This window comes from Sinocyclocheilus grahami, unplaced genomic scaffold (assembly GCF_001515645.1).
Source record: "Sinocyclocheilus grahami isolate Dianchi unplaced genomic scaffold, SAMN03320097.WGS_v1.1 scaffold284.1, whole genome shotgun sequence".
In the NCBI taxonomy this organism is placed as follows: domain Eukaryota; kingdom Metazoa; phylum Chordata; class Actinopteri; order Cypriniformes; family Cyprinidae; genus Sinocyclocheilus; species Sinocyclocheilus grahami.
Window position 1 is genome coordinate 1,203,075 of NW_015505463.1, and position 11,812 is coordinate 1,214,886.

Consider the following 11,812-nt stretch of genomic DNA (forward strand, 5'->3'; position numbering starts at 1 on the left):
AATTGACAATTGTATGTGCAGGTATATTACAATAGACAGTTTTGTATGTATCGTTACAGGTCAGTCATTCTTGAGAAGTGGGACAAAATTGAAAAAATAAAACCTTGTACTCAGACAAATGAAACTACATTTATGTATCTTATATGTACTAAGCTACTGAGCTATGCTTTGATACAGCCTCCCAATTTTGCTCTTTTTTAACAAAATTTGCTTTTTTTTTTAGCTTGGACTGTTGACAGTTTTGTATGTAAAGTTACAGGTATATTATGTGCAAATTTGAGATGTAGACTAAGTATGCGTGTTAGATAAATAAGTGTATGAGTGTATAAATAGTGTTGTGTGTTCCACGATTATTGTTAAGTGTTCATGAGATGGATGGCCTGAGGGAAGAAACTGTTCAACTGTCTGGCCGTTCTGGTGCTCAGTGCTCTGTAGCGTCGACCAGACGGCAACAGCTCAAAGAGGGAGTGTGCTGGATGTGAGGGGTCCAGAGTGATTTTGCTCACTCTGGATGTGTACAGTTCTTGAAGAGAAGGGAGGGTTGTACCAATGATTCGCTCAGCAGTCCGGAGGTGTAGAGGGAGAAGAGCAGTGGAGAGAGAACACAACCAAGAGGAGCTCCAGTGTTGCTCCAGGAGCTCCATACGGGTGCTGGAAATGAGTTTTTCCAGCCTCACTAGCTGCTGCCTATCTGTCAGGAAGCTGTTGATCCACTGACAGACGGAGGTGGGCACGGAGAGCTGAGTTAGTTTGGGCAGGTCCACAAGTCCACAAACAGGATCCTCGCATAAGTCCCTGGTCTGTCTAGATGTTGCAGAACATAATGCAGTCCCATGTTGACTGCATCGTCCACAGACCACAGATTTCAACCTTTTTATTAGCTCTTTTTATGGAGGTCAAGAGGTCTGACATATGAGAAATTAACAAAACTAAAACAAAAATGTACTTGCTGCTAGAACAAATTTGTATTTATTTATTTGTTGGTATTGTGAATTTACTCTTACAGTAGAAATGTGGAGGTGCCATGGTGTATCACTTTCCATGGCATTGTTTGATTACACCATTTTTGTTTATCTAATACTAACTGGAAGGTAAGTTAATTCCAAGAAGGTAATTCCAATAGTATCATGGTATTATGGTACATAATATTACTTTAGTACCATATGAAAAACACCATGTTTTTCTCAGGTCCGTTTTGTATATGCTGACATATTTATATTTAGGTATCTGTGTGTGTATAAATATGGTCTGCCAAAAATGAATTCTGCCATTCATTTTCAATATCTTTTTTTTCCCCTCCAGAAATAACACAAGATGGCTGAGAATGTCAGAAGAGGTTTGGAGATCCCAGAGCCATCAGATTACAGCAGCTGTGAAGACGATGATGTGACTTATTTCACAGATCTGCAGCAGCCTGATAGTAATCTACCTGAGTCTGCAAGAGTAGTCAATAAGCTGTTAAATAACCTTGTTGAAAGTGTATGGGAAGTTATATCAGAGCAGGAAAAGATCAAGAGGGATGAAGAAGCAGCAAGACAAATTCCTGTGCTGAATGCTTCTAAAGAAATGAAGGTATGTTTAACATGCACATTCAAATGGCCTCATCATATTGCTTTGTGCTTTGGAGGCATTTGTCCAAAATTTTCATTTTACATATGATTACTTTGTTGCTTGGTTCTTAGCTTCCAGGCAGAACTAATAGTATTGTGTGCTCTGATGATGGACTTTACCTGTTTCTGGGTCACACTCATGGTCTGTCAGTCATCAGTACATCCACTCTCACCTGTGTAAGAACGTGGCAGGATGAAAGAGTGGAGCTTACCAGCATCTCTTGTACCTCTCTGGGAAATGCCATACACCTCTTATGCACAGTGGATGACATGGGTAATTTTCTGAGAGTGGGGGATATTTTTAGACAATTTACATGAAAAACTCCCTATTTTATATTTTCTGTATTTATTTATACATATTTTTATACATTATTTTCTCCTAAGGTATTGCACGGCTTTTTTTGCATCACATGGAGAATGTTTATTTAACAAAAGTCATCAATGAAATTGTAAGTTCATAATACCATTTTAAGAGCTTTTTTGTGTGTGTGTGTGTGTGTGTGTGTGTGTGTGTGTGTGTGTGTGTGTGTGTGTGAGTGTGTTGTTGGTTTTCTATTGGTAATAGACATATGTTACATTTCTCACAGGAAGATATAAACCAAAGAAACATCTGTGCAAAATTTGAAGTGTCTAGAAGTGGGGACTTTGGCGCTGCAGTCATGACATGTAAATTTCCTATTAAAATACGGAAATGTAATATAAAACTAAAAATACATTTAACTGTGAGTACTACTGATTCATTAATGCTGTTGTGGTATATCGTCAATGAAGCCAGTGGCTCTGTTTGGCTGGACGTCTATCGCTTCCCACAAGATGTGTGGCTCAAAGAGCTGGAAACCAAACAGGTAACTGTTATAGTTACATTGGAAAGTTACCTGGAAAACCATATATTCTTGTTTGCTGTATTTATGCTTTAAACAAATCTTAACATGGTGCATTGTTGATGTCACTTCAAAATTCCCAATTTCCTTGGAGGCACATTTTAAACTGTTATGTATTTTTTCAGAATAAAATATGTGTAAGAACGTGGCAGGATGAAAGAGGGGAGCTTACCAGCATCTCTTGTACCTCTCTGGGAAATGCCATACACCTCTTATGCACAGTGGATGACATGGGTAATTTTCTGAGAGTGGGGGATATTTTTAGACAATTTACATGAAAAACTCCCTATTTTATATTTTCTGTATTTATTTATACATATTTTTATACATTATTTTCTCCTAAGGTATTGCACGGCTTTTTTTGCATCACATGGAGAATGTTTATTTAATAAAAGTCATCAATGAAATTGTAAGTTCATAATACCATTTTAAGAGCTTTTTTGTGTGTGTGTGTGTGAGTGTGTTGTTGGTTTTCGATTGGTAATAGACATGTGTTACATTTCTCACAGGAAGATATAAACCAAAGAAACATCTGTGCAAAATTTGAAGTGTCTAGAAGTGGGGACTTTGGCGCTGCAGTCATGACATGTAAATTTCCTATTAAAATACGGAAATGTAATATAAAACTAAAAATACATTTAACTGTGAGTACTACTGATTCATTAATGCTGTTGTGGTATATCGTCAATGAAGCCAGTGGCTCTGTTTGGCTGGACGTCTATCGCTTCCCACAAGATGTGTGGCTCAAAGAGCTGGAAACCAAACAGGTAACTGTTATAGTTACATTGGAAAGTTACCTGGAAAACCATATATTCTTGTTTGCTGTATTTATGCTTTAAACAAATCTTAACATGGTGCATTGTTGATGTCACTTCAAAATTCCCAATTTCCTTGGAGGCACATTTTAAACTGTTATGTATTTTTTCAGAATAAAATATACTCTATGTTTGTTCCTATACTGTCTGTATGTATTATTTATTTATTCATTTTTCTGGCATTGATTGTAAAATTACTGCAATGAGATGATCATATTTTGCCATCTCTTCTGTAGGCTACACAAACCCCACAGACCACAGAAGCCAAACTGTCTCCAGTAGTCTTACTCATGAAGATCAAACCTCCAGAAATCCCTGCAGGTATCTAGTATACCAGTAAATCACTGCGGCAAAAAAAGTTTGTTTCAAAAGTTTGTTATGTCTTTCTTTTACTGTTGGTGTCTTCAAGGAACCTCTCTGAAAAGTCCATCTGAGGTCCTGCAGAAGACAGAGGAAGGCACTATAATAGGCTCAGGCCAAAATCACCTCATTAGTAGTCGTCAATGGGAAAACCAGGATGCAGCATTTAAGAAAATGTTCATGAAGTACCTCAGCTCCAGCTCTGTGATGACACCACAGCAAAAAGCAGAAGGACCAAGGTAGGCTTGATTAAAAGAGTATTGGAAATCATATTTCACTTGATTCAGGAGGTATACCATATAGTCATCCCAAAAAGTATTTTGACAATTTATCCACACTAACTAATTCTATGAATATCTTTTTATATAGACGTAACACACAAGAATAGTAATAGTAACTCTGTAATAGATATTGTAGCCATGCAACTTTTTTGGCCATGTTTTATTAATTCATGGTCATTTTTGATTAATTTGTTCTCTTGTTTTAGGTAAATTGTGGCTGTGCTGTACTAATTCGTTGCCTTCTTTTAATTTAGTTAATTTGCAGCCACGATTTAACTAAAATTATGGAATGTTTTAAAAAGTTGGATATAGGGAGCAGCTGAACTGATCATATGTGAAATATTTGGCAAAGTGTGCAGTGAAACACTAGAACCATTAGAGGTTACAAAAGATGTCAAGATTTTTTTTTTTCAGAGGTTATTTTTTTCAGACTACAAAATTAGTTTTTTTCCTTACAGCAACTGTACTTGTCACTTCTTACTGCGTGAGGGGTTTCATTCAATGCTTGGAGAAGCGAAGGCAGCTAGAGGTGAGTCATGAACTCAAGAGATGATTTCACATGTATGTTTTTCAGTGATAAATATAGCCTGTAACGGTGTGTGATCACAATTTACAGTACAATCAGTTCTCTGAATATGCATTTATAATATTTCTTCAAATTATCTTTGAAGATATTCCCATTGCTGTGTGCATATGGTGGAATGGCAGCCATAATCTCTTACAGTATCTTCTGTTGAAGACCCCTAAAGAGAAGGGTACTCAAGCCATTAACTCATACATTTATACTGCATAGATTAGAAAGAAAATACAGTATATTAACATTACAAGGACACATTTGTTAGTCATGTTTATAAATTAGATTTTAATCTGTTCTTGGATCAGACAGTGAACCCAGACCAGATGTTTTGTGGCCCAATTCTCAGGAAATCCTCTGCTCTGCCGTCAGTGCCTGCACACGGTTCGTTGTTCTAGGGCTTGACGGTCAGCTGGTTACTATATGGGACAGACGGTTTGGTAGGCTTGCTTTAGTATTTAGTGATTTAAGATATTATTTATGATATATATTGTGTGGTTCTCAATTATAAGAATAAACTATGATATAATGGCACAATACAATGTGACACCGATCATACTGAGAGAAAGAATCTTACCCTTTATTGTCTTCTGGTGGTGCAGGGTGTCCATATGCCAATATTGTGATCCCAGGAGATGGCGCCATTTGTAGGATGAAGCTTCTTTTGCAGAGTCAATTGCCGGTCACTCCGGTCTTTCAGGGTCCCGTTTTGCCCTCACTACAGTTAGTGGTCACTTGCAGAAGTGGGGCATGTTACAGTGTGACAGCGGGCAGAGGAGGAGACACATGCACTGTTGCACTTACTGAAAGGTACTAAATACCCACAGTTATTCAAATGGGTTCAAAAATACTAAGTGTGGTGTATAAATAGCTAATAGTCTGGTTCGGTGTTTGCTGGTCCTGCAGTTCCTCTGAAACCCTCTACCTCCCCCAGTTCCACATGTCTAGATCTGCTATGTGATTTATGTATGCCTATAAATGTAGCAGCAGCATATCTTACAGCTGTATTTATTGCCATGCATTGCAGATCTTACCTGCCAAGATCAAATACATTAATGCTGTCATGTCCATTAACATGTTAAAACCTGACATGCTTGAAATAAATATGACTGTCTCTTATCAGACCTGCAGGCCCAGGCAGTTCTGTCACTGTTGCTGAACCTGTGCCCTTCCTGAAGTGTCTGGTATTGTACAATTTTGCAGCATAATTCAGATATATATGTGTATCTTTATATTATATGTGTGTGTGTGTGTGTGTGTGTATACAGTATATACCTGTATGGTTGTGACAGCTACTTTAATGGTTTTGTTTGCAGTTGTAGTTGCAGTTAGTCCGAGATCTGAAGTCACTTTATTAAGAAAGTATCTGCCAAGAACATACATGTAAATGTATTTCATTCCTGAAATTGTTTTTAGATTTTGTTGATGCAGAGAAATGGGCAAGTATCCATATGGGAAACAGAGGATGGAGCACCAGTATTTATCTTAAACCTGCCTCCAACTCATGTGCTGGGCTCACTCAGGGAACCTGTGTGTCTGCTTGAGCCAGTCCAACAAAAACTATATATTACAGGTAAACTTCAGACAAATTAGTAATTTAGCTGAACAACAACAAATAAGGTTTTATCATGTTCATATGTAATATCGTATTATTATATGATTGACTCTTTTTCCTGCTGTAGGGGACGTTCACACAGAACACCTTTTTGCATTTCACTGTGCTGCTTTTCCATTGTTTTTTGATGTAAACATGCAGTCGGACATTTTCTTTCTTTTACAATGTCTCATGCTTTACAGAGCATTTTCTAAAAACCCAGAGGTCAAGTTAAAAAAACACATTTCTAGACCTTTTTTTTCATTCCATTATTTACATTGTTCCGTGTGAATGACGTCTTATGCTGTTGAAGTTGTGAGGCAATGCATCAAAAGTGACACATTTTTATTATTATTTGTTATTTATTGAGTGACATTTAAAAAAGGATTGTGGTCATGTTGACACACTTGATTTTTTTATTAGGTGACAGAAAAACACCTTTGGTGGAGGTGACTGATAGGAATAAGGATGAGAGCTCTCTCTTCGTCTTCAGCTTTTCAGAATACACATTGATGGATCTATACCGTGTCACAAGTCCAGCTGTAAGTGAAAAAGAGACCAGAGCCACACTCTCAGATTTGGAGGAGGCCTGCAATCTTTACTTTAAGGAAAGGTGGGTGAAGTGTAGTTCAGTATTAAACAGTAAAAGTAAGAAAAAAAATTGAGAATCTTTTTGTACGCAGTTTTTAGTAAATGAGACCCAATGTGACATGCAAGCTGTTCATCAAATGTTAAATTATTAGATAGGACTGTGTGAATGACGTCTTATGCTGTTGAAGTTGTGAGGCAATGCATCAAAAGTGACATTTTTATTATTATTTGTTATTTATTGAGTGACATTTAAAAAAGGATTGTGGTCATGTTGACACACTTGATTTTTTTATTAGGTGACAGAAAAACATCTTTGGTGGAGGTGACTGATAGGAATAAGGATGAGAGCTCTCTCTTCGTCTTCAGCTTTTCAGAATACACATTGATGGATCTATACCGTGTCACAAGTCCAGCTGTAAGTGAAAAAGAGACCAGAGCCACACTCTCAGATTTGGAGGAGGCCTGCAATCTTTACTTTAAGGAAAGGTGGGTGAAGTGTAGTTCAGTATTAAACAGTAAAAGTAAGAAAAAAAATTGAGAATCTTTTTGTACGCAGTTTTTAGTAAATGAGACCCAATGTGACATGCAAGCTGTTCATCAAATGTTAAATTATTAGATAGGACTAAATGAGTATGGTAAGAGATTTATAAAAAGATTTATGATGAACTGTATAAAGGCACGTTCACACCAAGAACGATAACGCTAACTATATCTCTATATATACACAACTATATACTGTATGATAATTATATTAGTGTTCACACCAATAGACTATAACCTTTTTTATAATATTTTTTCTAAGAGTGCTTATGGTCTGTGAACATATTTGCAGCGTATGTTTTAAAGGATTTTGAATGGCTGTTAATGTTTTTATCGTTCATTAGCTGGAGAAAAGTGATTTGTAATTGATTCCATTGCTATTGTTCCTCTGTCTTTATTGTTGTTACTTCTGTTGTGGAAAAATTCTAAATCTGTTATTGAATGTCAGACCGAGAGTGAAAACCCAGTCATAGGATTTGTCTTTGGCTCTTTAATTTTTGCAAAAATGGTCAATCCAACACAGAGACGCTCTGAAGTGAGAAAGACAGAAGGCAATTCAGTACAGTCTCTTTTATACTGATAAAGGCTGCCCAAGAATCGACATTGATCTTCAACAATATCTTCTCAGATTAGTTCAAACCGGTCATAGCCATTCCCCTGTTAGAGGAATGCTGACAGTTGTTTTATTCACGTACACAGAGAAAATACCTATGCAAATAGAAAATGTGGAAAATGGAGAATATACAATATGGAAAATAGAAAATAAAGAAAAATATAGAAATGTCCATCCCATTCCTTATCTAGAAGAATGATTTTTAAAAAACTTGATGTTCATAGTTACCGTTCTTGGTGTTAATAGGCCTTAACAATGATTTGGCCTGTAACTTAAAACACTGAGTACACTTTACATGTGTAATGTCTTTGTGTGTGCAGAGCTGACTCTTGGAAAGAGAGGAACAGAAATTTGGCTTTCCATTGGGAGCAGCTTTCGAAGCGTGATATTAAATGAAGCTTCATAGACTACAAAGAGATCCAGACAATTCATACTGAAAGACAGAGAATGCGTTTTCTTTTTTATGTATTAATGAGGATCAAATGCATGCACGCATTAATTCATCAATTAGCAAAAAATGGTACGGTTTAACTTTTGATGTCATATTTTAAAGAAAAAAAAAACATTGAAGCTCTTCTACATGAAGCCAGGCCATGTGTTTATATATTCACATGTCCTAATATATGTTTATACTGTATATGGATGAGCAATCTGTGCATTTGATTAAGCTTATTATGACTTGATTCTAATATTTTTCCAACATTTACAGCTTTGTTGCAGTAAAGTTTAAGTAAACAAAAGTCAATATAATTGTTAGTATATCTGTTATGCACAGTCTCATGCTCTGTTCTGAAGTCAGAAAATGTTCATATAATATCACAGCTAATCATGTCTCCCACACATTATACTGAATGTCACCACAATTTTTCTGGTTGCATTGTTCTTATTTCATATGACAGGCCATAGGCACTGGTTTTCAGATTTGCTCAGGCATATTAAAAACCTCTACCATTCCATGTTATTCATGTCATTTTGTTTATTCAGTTTTTAGTTACATTTTTACTCGTTCTTTAATTGGACTGGCCATGGGCAGTGGGGAGGCAGTATTATGATTTTTGTGAGGTTATGGAACATTGCATGATCTGAGTCACAGCCCGTATATTCATGAGCTGCATGAATTTAATGATCTGTGCCAAAGCCTTTAAGCCTTCAGTTTCCAATTCATTTTATTGTAATTTCAACTTTTAAACCACAAGACAAAACAGGGTTACCATAAGCATAAACCAATACTCAATATCTATCATTTTAAATCACTGTACACTTTAGTTAAGTAGATACATAAAAGATCCCTGCTCATTTTGCTGCTGCCAGAAGAAATGCACGTGATGTGTGTTAAAATATCTGTCGTTCACAAAGTACATGAAATAGCCTTTCAAAGGACATTGTGAAAAGAAGATATGGTGTATATTTGAGACCCAAATGCAAAAACAAACAAAGAAAAAACCTAGATGATACACTACAGTTCAAAGGTTTTGGGTCAGTAAGATTTTAAAATATTTTTGGAAAAAATGTTTTGCTCACCGAGGTTAAATTTATTTTAATCAAAACTACAAAAAAACTATCATAATATTTTATATTACAATTTAGAATAGCTGTTTTCTATTTTAATATATAAAATGTAATTAATTCCTGTGGCAAAGCTGAATTTTGAGCTGTCATTACTCCAGTCCTCAGTGTCAATGATCCTTTAGAAATCATTCCAATATGCTAATTTGCTGCACAGGAATCATCTCTGTGGAAACCGTGATACATCTTTTTCAGGATTCTTTGATGAATAGTCGAGAACAGCATTTATTTCATTGTTTTTTTGTAACAATTAAAAAGTATTTACTGCCTTTAATTTAATGTCTTTGCTAAATAAATATATTAATTTCTTTTAAAAAATCATACTGAAAAAAACTGATAGTCTGTATAATAACACACCAAAACATTGCTGGACCCCATTGGCTTTCATTGACATCTCAAGCCTCAGCATGCAAAAGATTTACCTCATTAGTCAATATGAATGAACTACTTTAATTACAGTAAATAAAATATTTTTGAAACATTACATGTGAAACCTTTATACATATCAGATTAGATTAAAGTGTCCATAATGGCTTTCATGGAAATTAAATGGAAAGCTATCATACATATAGACAACTCATGTGTTTTGGCTTTTTGGGTTTAATGACTTGCAAAGGCCACACCATTCTTTGCCCCATCATCTCCAATCCTGTGCACATACTCTCCGTCCCATTCTAGCTTTTCTCTAGAAGTCTGCTGAACTGTCAGTCTCTTTAAAGTGAGCGAGGAGGTGGAAGTTCTGATGGAAGTCATCAAAGAGTTATTAGTGTTCTCCAGCTCAAAGGCTACAATGTTATGTTCACGCTGTCGGTGCTTCATGCCTTTGCATGGAATGGTGAAGAGACCGTAGATGATGGGGTCCAAACAAGCATTTAACAGGCCAAATATAAAAAGGATGTGTGAGAGGGACTGGGACACTGTTTCCTCCAGGCCAGCGGGACAGAACCAGTACCACAGGCCAAGCATGTAGTAGGGTGTCCAACACACCATGAATGACAGCACAATGACCACAGTCATCTTCAGCGTGCGCATGCGTGCCTTAGGGATGTTGTTTTTAGACCTGCGCAGCTGCACTTTGTTGGACAGCACTGGATGTGACACAGATCACAACAGAAGCAAGACAGATGACACATAATAAAGTTAGGGCAAAGACACCTCAGGGTAATGTCACTTGCAAGCTGATCAAGAAGTTACCATTAGAATTTTTTTTTAAAGAACTTACAGCTGTCTTCGGCCATTTTATTGGAGATCTCAAACAATATCCTGGTGTAGCAGGAGATCATGATGAAGAGTGGGAAGAGGAAGAGGAAGGTGAAGGTAAGCATGTTGTAAAGTGTCTCCTGCCAGTGTGAGCTAAAGCTGCCATAGGTTGTACACTGGATAAACCGCTTGGGGGAATCAATCACCACAACCTGGAAAACAAACACCTGGACAAAGAGAACATTACAGGCATTCTGTTGCAAGACATCTACAAGCCGAAACCATAAAAAATGTTGTTACTTGAAATGGAATACACATTAACTGAAATAAAATATTAAAGAAACGGAAACTTATTTTATTTCAACTAGTTGCCAAGGAAACGTCTCAGGTTACTTATGTAACCATGGTTCCCTGAGTAGGGAACGAGACACTGCGTCCTCTAGGGGTCGCTATGGGGAACGCCTCGTCGTGACCCGTGTCTGAAGCATACATAGAAAAAACACCAACTCATTGGCTGGCGACAGCCATAACGTCACTACCGGTGCGACTATAGTATAAATAGCTACACATCATTCACTTCTTTGTCTGAAGCTTGCGTCCGCAGCATGGCAAGAAACCTAGAGGTCACGTTCCCTACTCAGAGAACCATGGTTACATAAGTAACCTGAGACGTTCCCTTTCATGGGAACTTCGAACTGCGTCCTCTAGGGGTCCCTATGGGGAACGGTATACCCACGCCACCATGCTGAGGGGAGTGCATGCCAGAACCATGGCGAGCACTAAGTACCAACTCTACCATATTGCTATGGGAGTCGCCCCTGGGACGCTAGACGGCTATCAGTGACTTTATTCCCCATGGCCAAAGGCCTAGGCTACATACCCCAAATACTTACCTGTTAGGGGCCAGACTCCTGGGCCCGGGGTAGAGTGAGTATATATTGATATATCATTCTGATCTGGACAAAAGCGCTGACACCCTGTCTGGATGATATCCCTTAGGTCTTTTACTTACCTTCCTTTGACCCGCGATTCTTCCTACCAAGCCATTTCCTGCTTTTGCTGGGCTGATCCCAGCAAAGCAATGGCCCCTGAATCAGACAATGTTAATGAAATAACATCATCCTCCAGCGGCTCACTCTCGTGCACAGCCGACGATCGCGAAAGGGAAATCCCCCTTCAAACTCATC

General features: G+C 37.4%; 2 protein-coding genes across 2 annotated transcripts in view; one reads left to right on the plus strand and one right to left on the minus strand.

The window, feature by feature from the left end:
- The first annotated feature begins 1,308 nt into the window (after nucleotides 1-1,308).
- Nucleotides 1,309-8,295, plus strand: LOC107600484 (WD repeat-containing protein 93-like). Its single transcript, XM_016292391.1, has 14 exons — nucleotides 1,309-1,572; nucleotides 1,683-1,884; nucleotides 2,836-2,900; nucleotides 3,001-3,258; nucleotides 3,543-3,627; nucleotides 3,716-3,905; nucleotides 4,406-4,476; nucleotides 4,619-4,702; nucleotides 4,830-4,961; nucleotides 5,124-5,331; nucleotides 5,645-5,705; nucleotides 5,938-6,094; nucleotides 6,539-6,728; nucleotides 8,180-8,295. The coding sequence occupies exons 1-14, from the start codon at nucleotides 1,315-1,317 to the stop codon at nucleotides 8,253-8,255; spliced, it is 2,037 nt and encodes a 678-aa protein (XP_016147877.1). The 5' UTR covers nucleotides 1,309-1,314; the 3' UTR covers nucleotides 8,256-8,295.
- Nucleotides 8,296-10,025: 1,730 nt separating this feature from the next.
- gnrhr2 (gonadotropin releasing hormone receptor 2) overlaps nucleotides 10,026-11,812 on the minus strand; it is a 4,199-nt gene continuing 2,412 nt past the window's right edge. Inside the window, exons 2-3 of the mRNA XM_016292385.1 lie at nucleotides 10,648-10,852; nucleotides 10,026-10,513 (exon numbers count right to left, since the gene is read on the minus strand). Coding sequence (XP_016147871.1) covers nucleotides 10,026-10,513; nucleotides 10,648-10,852 — 693 coding nt within the window. The remainder of the gene's footprint in view (nucleotides 10,514-10,647; nucleotides 10,853-11,812) is intronic.

Excerpts from the sequence above, each read along its gene's own strand:
- LOC107600484 (XM_016292391.1), top strand. The coding sequence starts at position 1,315 with ATGGCTGAGAATGTCAGAAGAGGTTTGGAGATCCCAGAGCCATCAGAT. Across the intron at positions 4,703-4,829 it reads GAAGACCCCTAAAGAGAAGG|ACAGTGAACCCAGACCAGAT; the intron begins GTACTCAAGCCA and ends TTCTTGGATCAG. Across the intron at positions 4,962-5,123 it reads TATATGGGACAGACGGTTTG|GGTGTCCATATGCCAATATT; the intron begins GTAGGCTTGCTT and ends CTGGTGGTGCAG.